At 44.8% G+C, this 24,915-nt stretch overlaps 1 protein-coding gene across 2 annotated transcripts in view; it reads left to right on the top strand.

Moving 5' to 3' along the window:
- Positions 1–24,524: 24,524 nt before the first annotated feature.
- Positions 24,525–24,915, top strand: part of LOC141259001 (galactose-3-O-sulfotransferase 2-like) — a 97,162-nt gene continuing 96,771 nt past the window's right edge. Inside the window, exon 1 of one of the 2 annotated variants that reach the window (XM_073674369.1) lies at positions 24,525–24,656. In XM_073674369.1, the coding sequence (XP_073530470.1) occupies positions 24,628–24,656 (29 nt within the window). In that variant the 5' untranslated portion in view covers positions 24,525–24,627. The remainder of the gene's footprint in view (positions 24,657–24,915) is intronic. The other variant, XM_073674368.1, reaches the window with a different exon arrangement.

Raw genomic sequence — 24,915 nt, 5'->3', positions numbered from 1 at the left:
GGGGGCCTCTTGTGGAGGAATCCATCAATGCACTCTTCCAGGATCTGTGATACCAAGCGCAGCTGGGTGTCACACTTCTCCTGTTCTGTAGTCTCGAGTATACTCCCATTTAATGTGTATGTAGCAATAGGATTACTCTGTCCTAGGTGCATTACTCTGCATTTATCTACTGTACATTAAACCTCATCTGCCAAGTGTTTTCCCATTCAGTCATCTTATCCAGATCGTTCTGCAATATCGTAATGTCAAGATCAGATTTTAATATCCAAAATAGTTTGGTGTCGTCAGCAAAAACTGACACTTTACTCTCATTCCCATCCACTAAGTCATTAATAAAGAGGTTAAAAAGAATCGGTCCTAGCACACATCCCTGCGGTCCCCACTGCTGACTATATTCCATTTAAAAAACGTACCATTTATGACGACTCTTTGTTTCCTATCATTTAGCCAATTCCTTACCCATCTACATATAGTTCCCCCAAGTCCTTGCTTCTGTAGCTTCAGTATAAGGCTGCTATTTGGTACAGTATCAAATGCCTTTGCAAAGTCAGATAAATCACATCAGCCGCATTACCAACATCCTGATTTGCACTCACCTCCTCATAGAAACCATGCTGATTATCATTTATTATATTATTCTCTGCTCTATATCTCTACAGGTCATCGCTTATGATGACCTCAAAAACTTTGCACATTGCCAGAGGATAGTTACCTGGATCCACCTTCTTACCTTTCTTAATTATTGGTACTACGTCTGCCATCCTCCAATCCTGTGGCACCACCCCTGGTACAATGGAGTGTAAGAAGATGAGATACAGCGGTGAAAGGGGCTCACCCACCAAACACACATGATGGGCATTTCATAAATTCACCCCTGATGAAGTACTCGTGAAACACTTGTCCGGTGTGTTTGATGGGTGAGATTCTTACACCTTGGCTACCAGGATGTATACTATTATATCCTCACATTAATTGACTTTTGACTTTAATACATTTTCCCCTGGCATGCCACTCTTATTTCCATTGTGCATATGTCATTATGAATTAATAACGTTTTATCTTTTCTACTTGAATTATTACTTCTAGGGGTCCTTTTCCCTTTGGTTTTCCCCCGATATGTGTCTATTATGTCCTCTCTGCTGGGACAGCTACCATTAAGAACTGTCTTGTCTTTTAATTTATTTTTTGCAATCAAATTTAGTTATTACCTGCATTTTTTGTGCAAATTTGAAACATTTTAGTGGAATTTACAGCTTTATTTTTGCTAAAAGTCGCAAAAAAGGTTAAAGGCAAAGATAAAGAGCATTTTTGATTTTGTAAAAATTCATGACCCATGTGCGCCATCTTTAAGAATTTGACACATAGAATGTCAACAAACACCATAAAACAAAAAATAAATAAAAGTAACTCAAAAAAAGCAGTAAATGATGAATCGGGCACTATTAACTTTTATAGACACATGTCGTGCTGAATTCCTATTCTGACTTTCGGATCATAATGAAAATTTTAACTTTTACTGGTCACCTTCAATGATTTCCTATGTTATCAGAATTTTCCAAAATGACAGAGATCTTGTAGCTCAATAAGATGTACTCAGACCAACTGTAAAGCAAATAAATCTTTGCTTGCTCCACATTCTAGGGTTGAGAAACAGCCATTAGTGCTCCAAGTTGTTTTGTAAGTTGTTTTAAAAGTTGAAATTGGAGTTAAAATAAATTGCCAAGCTCTGTGCCCGTGTTTGTACCAATAAGGCTTGGTACTTGTTTCAGTGTTTTATCAGCAGGAGATTATCACTACAGAATAAGCTGCCCACCTGCCTCCAGGTTCAACCACACCCCCACCCACTGATTGGTAGCTTTATAGCTTTCTGTCATTATACAGTGTACACAGAATACCAATCAGTGGTGTAGGTAGAGTTATACAGGTTACCCAAACCCAAACTTTTAATAGATGTTTGGCCGAACATCCAGGGGTCCGTCCATCACTATAGATGACAGATTTCGAAATTCAGTTTCCATGGCTTATACCAGTTGATTTCAGGAGCGTTGAGGTCAGATCCCCAATAATGGGCTTATAATTAGGATGTCACCTTGATAAGAGGGATTTATTGAATCCAATGAAGCTTGAGATAACAACAGAAAGAGAAGTTATGGCCAACCATCGTCTCATAGTGTCACTAGAAAGGAGGAGTATATCATTATTGTACATGAGCCCATCTCAATTTGCTATCCCTTCCCTGTACATACACCGCATATTAGAGACATAATGATGATAATTATGTCCCCACCTTTCTGACCATAAATAATGAATATAATACAAGTGATGTCAGTAACTTACCAGACACAACATTGCAGACAAACAATTATTTCCAAAGCTACTACTGCAGAAAAAAACTATCACAAACACTGTCTCTTTCATGCAAACTCCTGTGCAAGAAACAGATTAGATTTAGGATTGAGATCGCTATATGGACCTTCATGTGAGAAGGGAGATTTTGGATGAAAAATATCAGATTGTGAAGAAAATTATCAGTAATATAAATTCTTTATGTGAGGAGATTAAGCTAATGTTAACAGTTATATCATTAGGGCAGAATATCATTACATAAATCTCCCCAGATTTAACAAAATTAGGCTGAAATTTGAATTCTGTGAGGACCCCTGAACAAAGCAGACAACCCACCTTTAATTCTAAATAAATATTACATTATAATACAAAATAAAATAAAAAGACTAAGATATAACAATCCAGTAACAAGAAGTGACTTCATCGGTATGTAATGACCATGTGATAAGGATCACGTGGCTGTAATAGATAATTGGATGTCTTAAACAGTGGCATGTAAAATTTGGGCACCTCTGGGTCAAACTTACTGTTATTGTGAACAGTTAAGCAAGTTGAAGATGAAATGATCTCTAAAAGGACTAAAGTTAAAGATGACACATTTCCTTCATATTTTAGGCAAAAATATATATATATATATCTATCTATATAATTGTCTTATCCCGTCTGTCTGTCTGTCTGTCCAGGAAATCCTGCGTCGCTGATTGGTCCGGCCGCGGCCAATCAGCGACGCGGCATTTCACAAAAAGATGGCGGCCGTTAGCGGCTGTTCTGCCGCACGGAGGTGAGCGGCGATGCAGCCGAGAGATGAAGCCGGCTGCTCGCAGCATACGTCCCCCGACCGGAGGCGCCGCTGACTCCCATGCGGCTACTGTCGGGAGATCAGCGGCTACGGCCGCTTATCTCCGGACGGTAAAAGTGACGCCCCTCCCCTCTCTTCCCCTCCTCTACTCTCTCCTCCCCTCCTCTCCTCCCCTCTCCTCCTGTCCCTCCCCTGCTCGCTCAGGACCCCGGCACCCGGCGCCATACTTACCCCTCCCCTCTCCTCCTCTCCCCTCCCCTCTTCTCCCCCTCCCCCCCCGCTCGCTCAAGACCCCGGCACCCGGCGTCATACTTACCCCTCCCCGTGCCTGCGCAGCAGCTCCTGTGTCTTCCACTGCTGCTGTGTGACGTGTCAGGTCAGAGGGCGCGGTGACGTCTTTACACCTCGCTCTCTCCTGACCGGTCACAGCGCACAGCGGGAACATGCGGGCTACGCTGGAGTCCAGAGGAGCAGCTGACAAGTGAGGTGAGTATTGGATTTTTTTTTTATTGTATGGGGCCATAGGGCATTAAATGGTGGGGTGGGGAAGTGTGACATCGTGGAGGGGCCATTATAAGGGAAGGGGGATGTGACATCCTCCATGGGTCACTATAGGGGGGATGTGACATCCTGCATGGGGTATTATATAGGGGGGATGTGACATCCTGCATGGGGCATTATAAGGGAGGGGGGGATGTCACATCCTGCATGGGGCACTATGGGGGGGATGTGACATCCTGCATGGGGTATTATAAGGGAGGGGGGGATGTCACATCCAGCATGGGGCATTATAACGGACAGGGGATGTGACATCCTGCATGGCGCATTATATGGGGGGGGGGAGTCACATCCTGCATGGGGCATATTCTAGAATACCCGATGCGCTAGAATCGGGCAACCATCTAGTATATATATATATATATATATATTTTAAATTTTAAAAAGGAAAATGGTCTAATACAAAAGTTTAGGCACCCTGCATGGTTAGTACCTAGTAGCACCCCCTTTTGAAAGTATCGCAGCTTGTAAACGCTTTTTGCAGCCAGGCGGAAGTCATTCAATTCTTGTTTGAGGGATTTTCATCCATTCTTCCTTAGAAAATTCTTCCAGTTCTGTGAGATTCCGGGGTCGTCTTGCATGCACTGCTATTTTGAAGTCTAGTCACAGATTTTCAATAATGTTCAGATCAGGGGATTGTGAGGGGCATTGTAAAACCTTCAGCTTGTGCCTTTTGAGGTAGTCTATTGTGGATTTTGACGTGTGTTTAGGATCATTATCCATTTGTAGAAGCCAAATGTTCCCCGTGTCATGGGCTGCAACACAACCCCATAGCATAATTGATCCACCCCCATGCTTAATGGTTGGCGAGATGTTCTTTTCCTGAAATTCTGTGCCCTTTTTTCTCCACACATACTGTACCTTTGATCATTGTGGCCAAAGAGTTCTATAACCTCATCAGTCCACAGAACTTGTTTCCAAAATGCATCAGGCTTCTTTTGAGTTGAGTTTCTGGAAATTAGCGGTTCTACGTGAATTTGAACAATCTGCAATTCCGTAAGACCGGCAAATAAAGAAATGCCTGGAGCCATTTCACACATGCTGCACACTTAGAGAGCAGACTAGTGGCAGCTGGCATGGCAGCCCCATAATGACCTGCAGCAATCCCTTCACATGATGTAGCAAAGCCAATCGAGAGGGCTATCAAAGGCAGTATAAAATATAGAGGCTGGCCAAGGGACGTCATTTTATGCCAAGTGTTTACCTACCAAAGTGGGCACGTTGTTTAAAATAATTTATTGAGCCGGCTTCATTGCTCCAATAGTCTAATATTAGATGCATACACATACCACCTGAATACAGCGATCTGTTGCATGTGCTTGCAATTTGGACATGATTCAAGATTTCCTGGTCCCATCTTATTTGGTAAAAGCATGTGGACTTTTTTTTTATTTTATATGTCACTAGTCATGAACCTACGTGTAGCAACTTCGCAACCTAGCATTTTAGGTTTCATTAAATTACTTTTCACTTTGGTTGAACGTCATAATGTAAAAAAAATACTAAAACAACAACAAAATTAAAACAAAAGCTTAAATAGTTACAATTGTTTTAATTTCTATTTAATAAGTCAATAGTACATGTGGAAATAAGCAACTTTGTAATATATCTTATCAGAGAAATCAACTTTTTTCTCTGCCAAACTTGATCAGTCATTATCAAAATTCTCAATTCTGAGGTAAAATCTGTTTTCAGATTTGTATTCAAATTTTTCTGATCAGATAAATTAAAACGAACCTGTTCGCATTTAACAATCATAGGTGCCACAGCAATACTAGTGGCTGTTACAAATTACTTTCTGTTCATGTACTTACAACATAGCCACCTCTTTATTCAGGGTTAAGCTTTTTTTTGTCAAGGGTAGGAGAATTTGCAATAAAAAACTAATAAAGTTTGTTACCAAAGTTTAGAAACAAATTAAATGTTATAGTTTTTTTCCAAAATGTATACTAAACTCAAGTATGGTACAGGTGACATGTGGCAGGGCGATATATAAAAAACAAATATCACGGAAAAGAATGTAGTTACTGCTAGCAACAGCTCTGACACCACCGGTAGTGCTGGCAGCAACCATCCCGGCACAGGTAGTGTCAAATGCAAGTCACATTTGCCCTCCTTTCCAAGTGCATTATTGGGGAGGAAGCAGAGTATGGCTGTGTGCCCACGATGCATTTTTTAAGCGTTTCCGCAGCGGCAAAAACGCTGCAGAAACGCTTATAAAACACATGGTAGAAGGCCTGCCATGTTCCCCAATGATAATCCGCATGTGCTATGCACATGCTGCGGAAATTTCCGCTGCGGATTATCATTGCGGAAAAAACGCAGCACTACCAATTATTTTGCGGAAGCGCTGTGTTTTCGCCGCCATTGACTTGCATTAGAACGCATGTATTCCGCTTCACTAGATAAGCACATGCGGAATACATACATTCAATGTGTGGATGGTACCCAGGTCTAGAGGAGAGGAGACTCTCCTCTGGACCTGGGTACCATAGAAACTGTAAAAAAAAAAAAGAATAAAATAAAAAATAAATATATACTTACCTTCTGGCGGCCCGCGGTGCGCTCGTCCTCCCTTGCTGGCAGATCGCGATGGATTGGAGGACCTGCGCTGACGTCATAGTCATGTGACACGTCAGCGACGCTGACGTCGGTAGGTCCTTCAGTGTACCACGATCTGCCGGCAGCCAGGACGGTGAAGCAAGACTCCGGGCACCATCGGAAGGTAAGTATAGATTTATTTTTTTATTTTTAACCATTCTTTGGGGTCACACTATATAATTCCATGCCTTTTGCATGGATTTATATAGTGTGACCAAGTTGACAAGCACTTTACAAGTGATGCTAAAATCGCTTGGAAAGCGCTTGTCAACCCGCATACGGAAACGCATGTGAAGAACGCTTCACATCCGCTTGTCCCTGACAGGAAAAACGCATGTACAATCCGCATGTACAATCCGCATGTACAACCCGCATGCTTTTTTTCTGCCAGGGAGATGCAGAAACGCTCAGGGAAAATCCGGAGCATTTCTGCATCGTGGGCACATAGCTTATAAGTCACAGCACTCATCTCAATCACAGCAGGATGATGTAGCTTTTAACTGCAACACTAGCTGAGACATGGTGCCAGAGAAGATCGACAACAAGATTCTAATGCCAATCTGGTTTACAAGCTCTGAGAATCAAGGTGGTAAGGACTCTGTCCGAGGGAATATTACTCTGACCCAGGGTAAACCTCAAGGTGTACAACAGGCTAGGGGGCAAGGAGCTCTGGCCATTTTACACAGAGAGGCACCTATCAGTGGAATCATGGATGAAGATAAAAATGATGATAATTCTGTCTTGGACTAAATCTGGGAACCAGACAGGGGTGACAAGGATTATAGGTCATCAGAGGAGGAAGTTTCTGGCATCAGTCACACACAATGCAGGCAGCAGGCGTTAAAAACCATCCATGGGGCCTGATAAGCTTTTCCCGCTGTCAGCTGTGGAGCATGTAATGCCACACGTGATGTTGATGGGGGAGTCTCTACAATGCCTGAAAGGTATGGTCGCGGTGGTGGAGAGTCAAACATTCTGGCTTCTCGTGTGTGGGAGTTATTTTGCATGTTGCCACCAGATGATTCTTTGGCACTCTACAGACTCTGTAAGAGGAAAATAAGCCGTGGACATCCGGGCTCTTATAGACTAGGAACTACATCTCTCCATCAAACTAGAGGTTGTCCTCCTCCCTGTTCTCAACATGTGTGTCTGTCAGCCAAGCCACGCTTTTAGATAATGCCTGTTCAGTGTCATTACCATCATCATTGTTATCCTCCTCTATTGTATTAAGTATCCTCTTCTATTAAGTATACAGTGGAGAAAAAAAGTATTTAGTCAGCCACCAATTGTGCAAGTTCTCCCACTTAAAAAGATGAGAGAGGCCTGTAATTGACATCATAGGTAGACCTCAACTAGGAGAGACAAAATGAGAAAACAAATCCTGAAAATCACATTGTCTGATTTGGAAATAATTTTTTTTCAAATTTTGGTGGAAAATAAGTATTTGGTCAATTACAAACAAGCAAGATTTTTGACTCTCACAGACCTGTAACTTAATCTTTAAGAGGCTCCTCTGTCCTCCACTCATTACCTGTACTACTGGCACCTGTTTGAACTGGTTATCAATATAAAAGACACCTGTGCACAACCTCAAACAGTCACACTCCAAACTCCACAATGGTGAAGACTAAAGAGCTGTCAAAGGACACCAGAAACAAAATTGCAGCCCTGCACCAGGCTGGGAAGACTGAATCTGCAATAGGTAAGCAGGTTGGTATGAAGAAATCAACTGTGGGAGCAATAATTAGAAAATGGATGACATACTAGACCACTGATAATCTTCCTCGATCTGGGGCTCCACACAAGATCTCACCACGTGGGGTCAAAATGATCTCAAGAATGGTGAGCAAAAATACCAGAACCACACGGGGGGACCTAGTGAATGACCTGCAGAGAGCTGGGACCAACGTTACACAGGCTACCATCAGTAACACACTACACCGGCAGGGACTCAGATCCTGCAGAGCCAGACGTGTCCCCCTGCTTAAGCCATTACATGTCTGGGCTCGTTTGAAGTTTTCTAGAGAGCATTTGGATGATCCAGAAGAGTATTGGGAGAATGTCATATGGTCAGATGAAACCAAAGTAGAACGGTTAGGTAGAAACACAACTTGGCGCGTTTGGAGGAGAAAGAATGCTGAGTTGCATCCAAAGAACGCCATACCTACTGTGAAGCATGGGGGTGGCAGCATCATGATTTGGGTCTGTTTCTCTGCCAAGGGACCAGGGCGACTGATCCGTGTACATGAAAGAATGAATGGAACCATGTATTGTGAGATTTTGAGTGCAAACCTCCTTCCATCAGCAAGGGCATTGAAGATGAAACGTGGCTGGGTCTTTCAGCATGACAATGATGCCAACCACACCACCAGGGCATTTCAAGGTCCTGCAGTGGCCTAGACCGTCTCCAGATCTAAACCCTATCTAAAACCTTTGGAGGGAGTTGAAAGTCCGTGTTGCCCAGCGACAGCCCCAAAACATCACTGCTCTAGAGGAGATCTGCATGCAGGAATGGGCCAACATACCAGCAACAGTGTGTTTCAACCTTGTGAAGACTTACAGAAAACGTTTGACCTCTGTCATTGCCAACAAAGGATATATAACAAAGTATTGAGATGAACTTTTGTAATTGACTAAATACTTATTTTCCACCAAAATTTGAAAAAAAAATTATTTCCAAATCAGACAATGTGATTTTCCCATTTTCTCTCTCATCGTTGAGGTCTACCTATGATGTCAATTACAGGCCTCTTTGCTCTTTTTAAGTGGGAGAACTTGCACAATTGGTGGCTAACTAAATACTTTTTTCCCCACTGTACCTCCACCTTCTCCATCGAAAAGGCAAAAATCCATCACCGATAGTGATGGGCGAGCACTAAAATGCTCGGGTGCTCGTTGCTCGGGTCGAGCACATTGGAATACTCGGGTGCTCGACCGAAGCAACGAACCCAAAGTAAGTCTATGGAAAACTCGAGCATTTTTCAGGCGGCTTCCCCCGGCGGTCTGCAGAGGACCTAAAAATTGCCCAAATCGATGGGAACAGTGCTCAAATGACATGGGAACAGCATGGGGAGGACCCCTGGAAGCATTTCTGACTCCCAGGTCACTGCAGTCAACAATCTTGTCAGAAGTATTACACCACTTTGACGGACTCACATTAAAACATACAAAAACTAAACGAAAATGGATTTTCCTGGGACATATGTTGAAGAACATCCTTTCCAGGGTAATGACTTGTATATAAGGCAAAATAAATAACCAAAAACAAAAATACTCCTCCACACCTTAGGCTATGTTCACACGTAGTGTTTTTGATGCGTTTTTGCACTTTTGCATTGCTTTCAACCGTGATAAATGCATTCACCGGGAAATGTCATTTTAACATTTTACAACCTTATTTGGCCATGTGGTGTGTGAGACATGATCAGACACATCCTGTTTCATTTATGACGGAGGGACTCTGAAAGTCACAAAGCCTATTTTTATAGGGCCATCAGGCGGCCCTCACTATTCTTAGAGAGCCATCAGCCAGCTATGTTTTGTTGTTCCCATTACAAAAGAGTGGGTCTCCTATACTGTTATTGCGTATGCAGTGAGTGTCACGGCTGCCCAAAATTTGGATGCACCCCAATACCCCTTTGATATTTGGATGCACCCCAATACCCTTTTGAAGAGACTTAGAGGAGAGCCTCCTGAAAACAATGCTCCCATTATTAGGAAGGGGGTCTCCCATTGTGTTTGCCTATGCAGTGAATGCAAGGGTTGCCAAAAATTTGGAGGCACTCCAATGCCCCTTGGAAGAGACATGGAGGTCAGAGGGCCTCCTGAAAACAATGTTCCCATTATTAGGAAGTGGGTCTCCCATTGTGTTTGCCTATGCAGTGAATGCAAGGGTTGCCAAAATTTGGAGGCACTCCAATGCCCCTTGGAAGAGACGTAGAGGGCTTCATGAAAAAATGTTCCCATTATTAGTAAGTGGGTCTCCCATAGTGTTGGCCTATGCAGTGAATGCAAGGGCTGCCAAAAATTGGGAGGCACTCCAATGCCCCTTGGAAGAGACGTGGAGGAGGGCCTCATGAAAAAATGTTCCCATTATTAGGAAGTGGGTCTCCCATAGTGTTGGCCTATGCAAGGAGCGCAAGGGCTGCCAATAATTGGGAGGAACTCCAATGCCCCTTGGAAGAGACGTGGAGGAGGGCCTCATAAAAAAATGTTCCCATTAATAAGGAGCCGGTCTCCTATGCTTGTAATGCCCATGCACTAAGTGTATGGGCTGACAAACATTTACCCCTGGGGGGGGTATTCATGAACATACTCTTTAAAAAAAATTGTGTGGGTGTTGCATCACGGACCATGGTCACCATGGTGATATGGTGAAGGAGGATGAGGATGAGGAGAAGGAGGAGGATAAGAGCAAATAGCCAAACTCAGGAAGTGTATACCCATGTCTGGGTGTGAAAAGGTGCATGGGAATACACCTCCCAAAAAAAGACACTGGATTTGAGTTTATGTTACACTGTTATCATTTGGTGGTGTTGAGAAGTCTGGCCCAATCCAGCCCTTGTTCATTTTTATAAGAGTCAGCCTGTCAGTATTTTCAGTTGACAGGCGGATGCGCTTATCAGTTATAATTCCACCAGCGGCACTAAAAACCCGCTCTGATAAAACGCTAGCGGCAGGGCAGGCCAGGACCTCCAAGGTGTAGAGAGCCAGTTCATTCAACGTATCCACCTTGGATACCCAATAATTATAAGGCACAGAGGAATCACAGAGGACGTTGGTACGGTCGGCAAGGTACTCCCTCAGGATCTTTCCAAACTTTGCACTCCTGTGCGATGGGAGGGGCTGAGAAAACTCTCCCAGAACTTTGACAGTGTTCCCCTGACTCAGCTGGATTGGAGTTGTGTCTCTCTCGACTGTAGTCCTTGGTTGTCCAACGAACTGTGACCTCTGCCGCCAGTGTTTTCAGATGGGAATTTTTTTAATAGTTCCGCAACAAGGGCCTTCTGGTACTGCCCCATTTTTGTAGACCTGTCTGCCTCAGGAATAAGAGATATAAAGTTCTCCTTTTGGCGTGGGTCTAGAAGTGTCACCAACCAGTAATGACTGTCACCCAAAATTTTGAGAACGCGAGGGTCATGGGAAAGGCAGCGTAACATAAACTCAGCCATGCGTGCCAAACTGCTAACAGGCAAGACTTCCGTGTTCTCACCAAGAGGACGACTGACCATGCTCTCCTCCTCCTCTCTGTCCTCAGGCCATCCACGCTGAACAGACGGTATGACAGTTGTACAGGTAGTACCGTCTATAGTGCATGAAACTAGCTCCTGTTTTTCCTCCTCCTCCTCTTCTTCCTCATTGTCACCCAATCCATGTTGGGATGAGATGAGGCTGGGCTGTGTGTAAACACCCTGTTTGGTTCTTTGCCCCATCTCATCGTGCTCAGCCTGCAATGCATCCTCTTTGATTGTGAACAGAGAGCGTTTCAGAAGACAGAAAAGCGGGATGGTGATGCTAATTATGTCGTCATCACCACTCACCATTTTGCTGGAGTCCTCAAAGTTTTGGAGGATGGTACATATGTCTGACATCCATGTCCACCCCTGAGGTCTTATGTGTGGAGTCTGAACTGAATACTGATGGCCTTGTTGATGCTGGTAGTCAACAAATGCCCTCTTCTGCTCACAAATCCTTCCCAACATCTGCAGTGTAGAGTTCCAACGCGTGGGGACATCACACACCAGTATGTGAGCCGGAATCTGCAAGCGCTGCTGAAACACGGCAAGGGCGGCGGAAGCTGTAGGTGACTTTCTAATATGGGCACACAGGCGGCGTACTTTAACAAGCAGATCCGGCAGCTCCGAATAGGATTTGAGAAACTGCTGAACCATGAGGTTAAGCACATGGGCAAGGTATGGTACGTGTGTGAGCTTGCCTCACCTCAGAGCTGCCATCAGGTTCCGGCCATTGTCACACACGACCACGCCTGACTGTAGGTTCAGTGATGTGAGCCACAGATCTGCCTGCTCTTTCAGAGCTGTTCACAACTCTTCAGCATTGTGCGGTTGGTCACCTAAGCATATTAGCTTCAGCACAGCCTGTTGCTGCTTGGCCGAGGCAGTGCTGCAGTGCTTCCAGCTTGTGACTGATGTGGTCATTTCGAAGATGGAGGCTGAAGAGGAGGAGGCGGCTGAGGTGCAGGAGCTGTAGACTGTGGAGGCAACCCTGATTGACCTAGGGCCTGCAATCCTTGGCGTCAGGAGGACGTGTTCCATCCCAAGGTCTGACTGGGTCCTGGTTTCCACTATGCTAACCCAGTGTGCCGTCAGCGAGATGTACCATCCCTGCCCACAAGCACTTGTCCACGTGTCCGTGGTTAGGTGGACTTTCCCGGTAACTGCGTTGTTGAGGGCATGGCTAATGTTTTGGGACACGTGCTTGTGTAATGCAGGGACGTCACACAGGGAGAAATAGTGGCAGCTGGGGACTGAGTACCGAGGGACTGCCGCTGCCATCAAGTTGCAGAATGCTTCTGTATCCACGAACCTAAAAGGCAACAATTCGAGCGCAAGCAGTCGCGAAATGTGGGAATTTAGTAGTGTGGCGTTGGCTGCATATTTGCACTTGCATTCCAAGGACTGGGGTATGGACAACTGAAAGCTGCGCTGGGACAAGGACGTGCTTCCTGATGCTGCTACTTGAGAGTGTGCAACGACAGGTGCAGGGCAGAAGGAAACTTCATATGCACCATGGACAGGAGATTGTCTTGCATGCACAACAGCGGAAGAAGCAGTGGTGCCACCCACAGACACTGTTCCTGGACCCTGGGGTTCGGCCCACAAAGTCAGGTGCTTTGCTGCCAAGGGCCTGATCATGCTGGTGGTGGTCAGGCTGGTAGTTTTGCCACCCTTACTGATGCTGGCCTGGCAGGTGGTGCAAATGGCCTATTTGGGGTTATTGGCAGAGTCTTTAAAAAACAACCAGACTCTGGAAGACCTAACAGTTGTACTGGCTACTTCCTTCGTGTTGGTGTTACGGGGAACGGTTGCCTGCCTGCTGTCTGCGGCCACCACACTGCTTCTTCCTGCCTGTTGGGGTGCTCTGCCTCCCTCCCCCTGTGTGCTGCTGTCCTCGCTCTGCATGTCCTCCTGCCAGGTTGGGTCAGTTATTATATCATCCACCACCTCATCTTCCACTTCCGCACTCTGGTCCTCCTCCTGACTTTCTGGCAATTGTGTCTCATCATCCTCCACCTCTTGTGACACTTGCCCACCATCGCCTTAGTGTAACCATGGCTGCTCAAATATTTTGGCATCGCTACATGCGATCTCCTCTTGCCCCACTTCAAGTGGACCGGGCGAGAGGCCCTAATCTATAAATGGAAAAGTGAACAGCTCTTCGGATTGTCCAATTGTGGGATCAGTTGTCTCTGGGCACTCGGCATGGTGGGAGGAAGGAGGTTCAGGGTGAGGAATATGCGGTCCAGACTCACAGTTACTGAGACTTGACCGTGTGAAAGACAGGGTGGTGGTGGTGGCGGCTAAGTGACTGGAAGCATTATCTGCTATCCAACCAATAACCTTTTCACACCGCTCTGTGTTCAATAGTGGTGTTCCGTGGTCCCCTATTAATTGGGACAGGAAGGTCGAGCGAGAAGATGTGGGTGTTTGTTGTGGCACAATTTCAGCTTGCCCACGGCCTCAGCCTCTGCATGTACCATCACCATCACGTCCAGTTCCCCATCCCTTGCCACGTGCCTTGCCCATTTTAAATGGAGGACAATATCTTCCACGCTTACTACAAATGGCTGAATTTGGAGTGAACTTATATGTGATCCATGTGACGGACAAACCACAGTTGTAAACAGCTGGCCTGTAGGTAACTATGTTTAACAGCAAACTTATGTCAATAGCTTCAATGACACACGAAAAAAAAATTCAATGGAGGCCAGAAATGGCAATATTTTCAGCGCAATCATATGTAATCCGTGAGACGGACAAACCACAGTTTTAAATAGCTGGCCTGTAGGTAACTATTTTTAACAGCAAACTGATATCAATAGCTTCACTGACACACTGAAACACAATTTCAATGGAGACCACAGTTTTAAATAGCTGGATGTTTAGCGCTGTAATATGGAAAGGACCTGGCTGTATTCTGCAGTGCCAACAAGCAAATGGCGCAGGAAAACAGTGTTCTGTGGATTGTTTTTTAAGCAAATAATCAGGATTAACATAAAAAATATATATATTCCTGGCCCCTGATATCTGGGGCTATTTCTACAAATATCTGTAAAAGAAGCAGACAGAACTGTAATGGACCCTCTTGCTATGTGCACTGCAGTCTGCTATATACCCTGCCTGCCTGCCTAGCACTGATATTTCTGCAGCTGGATTGGTCCTCAGAAGGACTGTTAGTTGAGATCGATATGTGTCTTTATAGTCTGGCATACCTACACTAACTAGAAACAAGCAAATCTCTCCCTAGCTCAGCAGCACCTCTCCCTACACTGTCTGATTCCGGAGTGACTGTGACGAGCACGGAGGAGCCAGGTCTTATATAGACCAGATGATGCTGTGTGGCCAGCCAATCACTGTAATGCCACAACCAACATGGCTGTGGCATTATAGTGTGTGGCAGACAATCTCTGCATGTTGATTGGCTCTCTAAAGATTATTATATTGGAGAAACTATGCAAAGGCTGCAAACGAGAATGAATTTACACAGACACACTATTAAGAATAAACAGGACACGCCTGTGGGAAAACATTTCTCTAGTCAGGGACACTGTATGAAAGATCTAAAAGTTTTCTAAAAGTACTAAAAGGTCACTTCAAAGATGACCGCGAGAGAAGAATCTGGAAATTCAAATTGATAAAGAAGTTCAATTCACTGACAACAGGACTCAATCTAACACCTGGGTTTATGAGTCACTACATGAAGTCAAGGCACACTTCCACCAGATGGTCTCCAAGTAATTAAGCATTCCCACAGACATCTCATGGACTTATCATTAGGAGGCATCACCCCTTCCTCCTCATGAACAAATGTTGTACTGTAATATCTCTTAAATGTTGTGCCCCTTGTCTTATGAATTAATTTGTAATATTGCCTGACAAAGGAGCCTCTGTGCTCTGAAAGCTTGCACATATATATTTTCTCCTGGTTAGCCAATAAATGTATCACGTCAAGAATACTTTTGTTATTTTTGGACATAAAAGTATTTACATAGATTTTTTGTCACGCTGTCTCAGTATACTGGAGGTAGGGGGCCTAAGCTGACCCTAAGCTGGGGCCCTGACTAATCCCTCAACCTGGAGGTACTGTTAAAGGTACAGAGGTCCAGGCCGCCAGCGTAACCCCTACCTCCTGAGGATCCCTGCACCTAAGTAATCTAGTCCTGAGAAGGACCCCGATCACAACAAAAGGGGACAAGAAATAATATGCCCACACACAGTACTTAGACGAACGAGACAGTACAAGGGAAAAACCAAAACCACCTTGCATACAACAACTACACAACTACAACAGAGGGAACACCAACGGGAAAGGAGATAAATGATAAAGCGAGGAAGGGAAAATACACTCCAAGTACACTTATCTCAGAAACTCCAAACACCACGATCCGCTCTGTAAGTCTGAATGAAAAGCTTTCACCGACACTTCCCAAACAGACCAGCAGGCATTTGAAGGAGTCTCACTACAGAAGTATTGATTGCAGCTGGGCGAGGCTGGACCTCCTCTAGCACAGAGAGAGAGAGAATTAACTCCCTCACTGCCGAAAAACACAAAGCACAAACAAGTCAGCTGCGAGAAGTCAGGCTGTGTACTCGTGACGATCTTCGTGGCGACACACCCGTGACAGTACCCCCCCTTCTACGAGGGGCCTCCGGACCCTCAGGGCCAGGTTTATCCGGGTGAGTCGTGTGGAAGGCTCGAACTAATCGGTCTGCGTTAATATCCGACGCAGGAACCCACATCCTCTCCTCAGGACCATACCCTTTCCAATGAACCAGGTACTGAAGGGACCGGCGATTAAAGCGTGAATCGATGACCCTCGATACCTGGAACTCCAAGTTACCATTGACCACCACTGGAGGGGGAGGTAAAGGTGACGGTACCACCGGCGCCACATACCTCTTAAGCAATGATCTGTGGAACACGTTGTGAATTTTAAACGTAGGGGGGAGGTCAAGACGGAATGCCACCGGATTAATAATAGAACTGATTCTGTACGGCCCGATGAACCTGGGACCCAGTTTCCAGGAGGGAACCTTAAGTTTAATATTCCTGGTAGACAACCATACCCGATCGTTCACACTTAGGTCCGGACCAGACACTCTCCTCCTATCAGCCATACGTTTGTATCGGTTCCCCATAGTATTCAGATTCTTCAGCACCCCTCTCCATACTGAAGCGAGTGATGAGGAAAATCGTTCCTCCTCAGGAACCCCCGAAGAGCCCCCCCTACTGAAAGTACAAAACTGGGGGTGAAAACCATATGCCCCAAAAAACGGGGACTTACCAGTGGACTCGCTCCGCCTATTATTAAGAGCAAACTCTGCCAGAGGTAAGAAAGAAGCCCAGTCCTCCTGGTTCTCTGACACAAAACACCGGAGATATGTCTCCAAGCTCTGGTTCATACGTTCCGTCTGACCATTGGTCTGAGGATGAAAAGCCGATGAGAATGACAAATGCATCCCCCGCCGTGCACAAAACGCCTTCCAGAACTTGGACACAAACTGAGACCCCCGATCAGACACCACCTCGGAGGGTACCCCGTGAAGCCTCACAATCTCCCCAATGAACACCTGCGCAAGAGTTTTAGCATTAGGGAGAGCCGGAAGAGCGATAAAATGTGCCATCTTGCTGAACCTGTCCACTACAACGAGTATGACCGTTTTACCCGAAGACGGAGGGAGGTCCGTAATAAAGTCCATAGACAGATGAGTCCAAGGACGCTCCGGGATCTTCAAAGGTAAGAGGGCCCCAGACGGACGGGTATGTGAGGTCTTAGAGCGCGCACAAACCCCACAGGACGCGACAAAAGTTACCACCTCCTTATGTAAGTTAGGCCACCAAAACCGACGCGAGAGGAGATCCACAGTTGCTTTACTCCCCGGGTGTCCTGCAAAAACTGAGTTATGGTGTGCCTCGATCACCTTTTGTCGCAACTGATCTGGAACAAACAGTCTCCCCGGAGGTCCAACAGGGGCGTCCCCCTGAGCCTCCAATACCTCCTCCTCCAGCTCAGAGCATACTGCCGAAACCACCACCCCCTCCTGAAGGATAGGAACCGGGTCGTCCGTATTCCCGGCCCCAGGGAAACTACGAGATAAGGCATCCGCCTTTACATTTTTTGACCCAGGACGATATGTAACGACAAAATTAAACCTGGTAAAAAACAATGACCACCTAGCTTGTCTGGGATTCAGACGTTTCGCGGACTCCAGATATAGCAGGTTCTTGTGATCGGTGATGACGGTGACCGGATGGACTGCCCCCTCCAAAAAATGGCGCCACTCCTCAAAAGCTAACTTAATGGCCAAGAGTTCCCTATTGCCGACATCGTAATTCCTCTCAGCGGACGACAATTTTTTAGAGAAAAAGGCGCACGGATGCCACTTACCAGGGGACGAACCCTGTGACAATACTGCTCCCACCCCTACCTCGGAAGCGTCTACCTCTACAATGAATGGCTGTGACGCATCAGGTTGAATGAGTATGGGTGCCGAGGCAAAACATTTTTTCAAGGAGGAGAATGCTTGACAAGCCTTGTCAGACCACCTAGAAAAATCCGTCCCCTTTTTAGTCATGTCTGTGAGAGGCTTAACCATGGACGAGAAATTACGAATGAACTTCCGGTAATAATTAGCAAACCCCAGGAAACGTTGTAGTGCCTTAAGATTCTCTGGCCGATCCCACTCAAGAACTGCCCGCACTTTCCCAGGGTCCATACGAAAACCGGACGCTGAAACCAGGAAGCCTAAAAACTGGAGTTCCTGTACGGCGAACACACACTTTTCCCATTTGGCATACAGTTTATTATCCCGCAAGATCTGTAACACCTGCCTAACGTGCTCCTGATGAGACACCAGATCCGGCGAGTAAATTAAGATATCATCCAGATATATGACAACAAACTGTCCCACCAGGCGGCGAAAAATGTCATTAACAAAGTGTTGGAACACCGCCGGGGCATTAGTCAGACCGAATGGCATGACAAGGTTCTCATAATGCCCCTCCGGAGTGTTAAACGCCGTCTTCCACTCATCCCCCTCCTTCATCCTAATCAGATTGTACGCCCCCCTGAGATCCAACTTAGAGAACCATTTGGCGCCCACGATCTGATTAAAGAGATCGGGAATAAGTGGGAGCGGATACGGATCTCGGACCGTAATCCGATTAAGTTCACGGAAATCCAGGCAAGGGCGTAGGCCTCCATCTTTCTTCTTAACAAAGAAGAACCCCGCAGCCACCGGTGAAGATGAAGGTCTAATATGCCCCTTAGCCAGACTTTCTGAAATATAATCCTTCATGGCCTGCCTCTCAGGACCAGAAAGGTTATACAACCTAGCTTTAGGTAACTTGGCCTCAGGGAGCAGTTTTACAGAACAGTCATACTCGCGATGAGGAGGTAGTTCCTGACACCCTTTCTCCGAGAATACATCCTCAAAGTCCGCCAGAAATGGAGGTAAGACCCAAGGAGTAACCGCACCGATGACCGTGTTTATGCAGTTTTTATTACAGAATTTACTCCATTGGCTTATCTCTCTGGTTTGCCAATTAATAACCGGGTTATGCTTAGCTAACCAGGGAAGGCCCAACACTATAGGAGTGGGAAGACCCTCCAACACGTAGCAAGACAACAGTTCTTTATGTATCGCCCCCACTTGAAGTTTTAAGTCATGCACAGCTTGCAAAAAACTTCCCTGACCGAGAGGCCTGGCATCGATCGAGAATATGGGGATGGGTTTAGCCAACTCACTCAATCGCATACCTTGAACCCGGGCAAACCGAGCATCAACCAGATTAGCCCCGGCCCCACTATCCAGAAGAACAGATATCCTCTCAGTTCTCGTACCCACCACCACCTCCGCCGGTACGAGAAACTGAGACGAACCTAGGGACGAAATACCTACTCCCAGATTGCCGTCCACCACACAACCTGGGATCAACAGTTTTCCGACGACTCTTCACTCTGCAAGGGACGGGATGGACACCCCCCAATAAAATGTCCCTTTCTCCCGCAGAAGAAACACCTTCCTGTCTTATGGCGCACCACCGGTCCCCTCCCCCGAAATGATGTCACTCCTAATTGCATAGGCTCCTCTGGACTGACCAGGGGAACCACCATATGAGGGGACCTTGTAGGAGGTGGAGTCATCACAGGGGGTAGAGTTATCCCGCACCTCTCCCGAAGCTGTCTGTCAACGCGAATAGCAAGGGCCATAGCGGCTTCCAGTGACGCGGGAGAGTCATACTGTGCCAACACATCCTGTAATTTGTCGGATAAACCATGACAAAACTGGCTCCTAAGAGCCGGGTCATTCCACTGGGTGTCCGTGGCCCACCTACGGAACTCCGAACAGAATTCCTCCGCCAGACGATCTCCCTGCTGGATCCTACGTAACTTAGACTCAGCAAGGGAGATCCGATCTGGGTCATCATATACGAGTCCCAGAGCAGCGAAAAACCTATCCACTGACTGGAGAGCCGGGGGGCCCGGGGGAAGAGAGAACGCCCAAGATTGTGGGTCCCCTAGTAGGAGCGAGATGACAATTCCCACCCTTTGTTCTTCACTCCCCGATGACCGAGGCCGCAGCCGAAAGTACAACTTGCATGCCTCTCGGAAAACAAAAAACTTGTCCCGCCCCCCAGTGAACCTGTCAGGGAGAGCTACTTTAGGTTCTGGTCCGGCTTGCTCCTGAGGATGCAAAACCTTGGACCTAACGTCCGCCAGCTCCATGGACAAACTCTGCAACTGCCGAGCTAGACCGGCTACTGGATCCATGGTAGCTGGAGAAAAACTAAGTGGGTCGGTGAAAATGTCACGCTGTCTCAGTATACTGGAGGTAGGGGGCCTAAGCTGACCCTAAGCTGGGGCCCTGACTAATCCCTCAACCTGGAGGTACTGTTAAAGGTACAGAGGTCCAGGCCGCCAGCGTAACCCCTACCTCCTGAGGATCCCTGCACCTAAGTAATCTAGTCCTGAGAAGGACCCCGATCACAACAAAAGGGGACAAGAAATAATATGCCCACACACAGTACTTAGACGAACGAGACAGTACAAGGGAAAAACCAAAACCACCTTGCATACAACAACTACACAACTACAACAGAGGGAACACCAACGGGAAAGGAGATAAATGATAAAGCGAGGAAGGGAAAATACACTCCAAGTACACTTATCTCAGAAACTCCAAACACCACGATCCGCTCTGTAAGTCTGAATGAAAAGCTTTCACCGACACTTCCCAAACAGACCAGCAGGCATTTGAAGGAGTCTCACTACAGAAGTATTGATTGCAGCTGGGCGAGGCTGGACCTCCTCTAGCACAGAGAGAGAGAGAATTAACTCCCTCACTGCCGAAAAACACAAAGCACAAACAAGTCAGCTGCGAGAAGTCAGGCTGTGTACTCGTGACGATCTTCGTGGCGACACACCCGTGACATTTTTCTGACTAACACGGTACCACAATATAACTTTGTTTTAGACCTTTGTTATAAAAGCTAAATAGGGGAATTGTTGCCAGCTTCCGAAAGGGAGTCCAAATTTGTTTACTAACAGGATAAACTCTGTTACCTGCTCTGCAAAGATTTGGCCAAGCAAATGCCTGCCATTTGAACTACTGACCAGCAGACCCCTCTGCGATCCACACATCTTTGCCAGCATTAGGGCTCCAACAAGTAGGCAAGACAGCAGCATCAGCAACACCTATAGCATATTTGGACCCGATGTTTTTTCTGCTATTGTGACAACCCAGTTTACTTCAGCATACACAGAGGCACCGTCTGAATAGCCAGGTTCAGTCATACCTAGACAGTGTGTTTTCAAAGACAGATACCATGAGCCCTAATTGCATACATTTCTGGGTCAACAAATTGGACCAGGGGGAAGAATTGGCTCAGTTTGCTGTGAGAGTACTGTTATGGCCAGCCTCCAGTGTCATGTCAGAGAGGGTATTCGGTATGGCCGGAGGATTTGTCACATCAAAGCGCACCAGACTATCTGCCACAAGACCTAACATTGGTCAAAAGGAATCAGTCATGGATCAGTGGGGATTTTCATGCACCGACAGCTGATGCCAATGATTAAAACTCACTCACCTGGGCATTTACTACCTGTCCATCGTGTCACCTATACTGTAGTACAGCTGTTGCCTGGGCTGCCATTGCTAGCCCACTGCTACACATCTCCTTGCCTGCCCCATCCTTACTCTCTACCATGCTGCTGTTGCCACAGCCACTGCACAGCCATGCCAGCCATACATCTCTTAGCAGCTACACAGTAATGGTGAGGCTGGAAAACTTACTCTCTTGATAGTACATAAACATAAAACAGCTCCCAAAATATTTCTAATTTATTAATAAATTTGCTGACAACAAAACCATAGTTTCTTCACTTTGAAAACAGTACTCATGTTTTCGCGTCCTAAAAAGGGGATAATTTTTGGACAGCTTGATAAAAAAAAGCCTTTGTAATTGTTCATTCATTTTGTGATTAGCAAATCTGTTGTGGATCCCAAAAAAGGCTAATTTATTCACTTTAACTTGAGAAATCATTACTTTTTCACATTTAAAACAGTGTATCTGATTTTTCTCCCTGATTGAAAGAATAAGTATTGGATGGCTCGAGATAAAGCAATCACTTCTTCATTTGGCAAAGAGCAAAGATATCGATACAGGTATAAATTTTGCACCCTACCCCATTTTTGACAAAACACAAAGCAGTACACTAGTGATGAGCACACCTGTAAAAGTCTAGATTTATTGAGGAAAAAACACAACCATGAAAACATAATAACATTATAAACATGAAAAACACACACTACATCCCACTAAGTAAAATGGTGAGGGGTACATGCCATAACCAAGAAAAATAAATGCAACACACATGTACAGAACCAAAATATAGCACCAGAAGACCAGTTATACAATGTACATATAAATAACAATAGAATATAATGGATATCAATAAATCTGAGCCTGACCAAGAAAGCGACGCATAAAAGTGAGTATGATCAGGCTCAAGGTAACCTGTAAAGAATAAATATAATTGCCAGAGTCAACGTATAAAAAGATATGGTGACTCGAGAATAAATGTACAAGAAACCCACAGAGACCTGTCAAAAAGCAACCTGACAACTATAGGAGCATAAAAATAATGCAGTCAGAGAAACCACTTAAAAAAAAATACATTTGTCCCCAGCCCATTTCCACCCTTATACCTGATACCTGACAGTGTTGTGTTAGTCGGCATATTGGCATATTCTGATAATATCAGAAAATCTATTACATAAATGCAGATTAGATATAAAATCTCAGCCTGTGTCCCACGACTTGGGAATCATACAGTATTGTATGGTCATGTCATGGTATTGTTGCTGTTACATTGCTATGCGTTAAGGTATGCCCTTTTTATAAGTTTGTCTTCCCTCTTTCCCTATAGCCCAGCTCTGATGTAAGCTCTGATGTCAGTGTCCCCTAAGCCACAGGCTTGGCTTCATAGAAGACCATGATTTGTATTATACAGTAGATTGCAATACTAGTGTGTTGCAGTATATAGAACAAGCGATCAAACGATTAAAAGGAACAAGTCCCTTATGAGGACTAAAAATATACATTTAAATGTAATAGAAAAAAATTTGAAAATGTAAAAGTTTAAATAAACCCCCTTTTCCCCTTCTAAAAATAAAAAAATGTACGGTAATATATTTGTAAAAGTGAAATCTCTCAAAATATAAAATTTGCTTAAGTTAAATGCGGCAAAGATAAAAGAAAATCAAAATTATTTTTGGTCACCGAACCTCTCCTAAAAATTCCAATACAAGTTTCTGAAATTGTTGTATGTACCCAAAAATAACAATATAAACTACAGCTCGTCATGCAAAAAAAAAACATGTCCTCTTACAGGTGTTTCAAGAGAAAAAAAAAGTAAGTTACGGGCTTCAGAAAATGGCAAAACAAACCAGATAAATGTCAGAATTTTTTTACTCCTCTAGAAAAAACTATACAAGTTTGGCATCAGACCATGTATCATTGTGGTTTGGTCCTGAGAGGTTTGAAAACCTTGAAACGCATTGACAAAATAAATCGCATTCATGCTTCACCTTTGTGTGCGATCGTATATTTGAGCCATAGGGCAGCGCGGACTCTGAACCACCGTATTCCTCATTGCATCGTACAAACCATGCGATTCATATTGCTATATCACTTACTGCACAATAAGAAATGTAAAAACAAAACCCCAAAAAAACAAAGCTACAATTGCATTATTTTCAACATTTAACCTTTTTTGTGCTTTCTTAGGGCATAAAGTGACATGTTTCCCAAAGTGATACAAAAATTGTACCAAAATATTTGGCATACATAAAACTACTGCAGGGCGGGATTGGAGTACATTTTGGAGACATAGTTTGCGACTTATTGAAAAATCATAAATGAAGAATTAAGCAAAATGTTCTCGATACCCCAAACTCTGCCTACATTAGAGAATACATATTATAGAAAAGGTACAATCAGAAAGATGACTATTGAGCCCCCCAAAAAAACAGGCTCAAATTCAATAATGAATTGCTTCTATTAGGTCTCTTGGAAGAAAAAGGGGAAAAAAATAAAAGTGAAGAATAAATGAAAAATGCACAGGTCTTGAAGGGGTTAAATTACCAGTCATGTTCTTGATATTTATTTGGTGGATGAAAATTTTCGCAAGAATAAAGAATGCATTCTGGTTGCTGTAAAATGTTCACACTTGTGGGTCTTGTTTCCTTCCAAGAAAAAAAAATTACAAATTTGACCTTTCTGTTGCTCTAATACCTGGTATTCCTACAAGGGAAAATGCAATGAATATATTGAATATTCACCCTAACTGTGGTGCAGAACAGGCAAATGCTGGAGTATTGCTCCAGTCTGCAGTTATCACCTGTGTTACTACACTGGTTGGAGCAGGAGGAGTGGTGTGAACACTGGGGAGGGCACAGCACAGGCCAATGCAGTGTGCAGTCAAAAATCCAGAGAGAACAGGTAGAGAAGTACGGTGTGATTCAGTGATCGCTGATGTGCACATAGGGTAATACGTGTTCGCTACTGGTCCTATAATTATGATGTTCCTGCTGAGATGGCAGTACTGGTAAGTACACAAACTCTAGGAGCAAGAAAACATGAGCATCTTGTAAATGGATCTGTATAGCTTTGGGATGAATATATTTTACGTTTTGTAGTATTTTACACCATATTATCTTACTATTCTATAGGAAGGAAAATTATAGATGTTACCGAGTCAGCAGATAGATATCTGTCTTATCTTTTGAAATCTAGTCTAGTTTTTACAGAAAAAGCAATCTGTGATCTTGGCTATAGGCAAGACAGCTAGGGGCTGATTGCAGGGA

The sequence above is a fragment of the Phyllobates terribilis genome, unplaced genomic scaffold, assembly GCF_046119375.1.
Source record: "Phyllobates terribilis strain yellow unplaced genomic scaffold, ASM4611937v1 Scaffold_3__8_contigs__length_932513732, whole genome shotgun sequence".
Taxonomy (NCBI): domain Eukaryota; kingdom Metazoa; phylum Chordata; class Amphibia; order Anura; family Dendrobatidae; genus Phyllobates; species Phyllobates terribilis.
The sequence above is the reverse complement of the archived record's forward strand: the minus strand, read 5'-3'. Positions and strand labels throughout refer to the sequence as shown.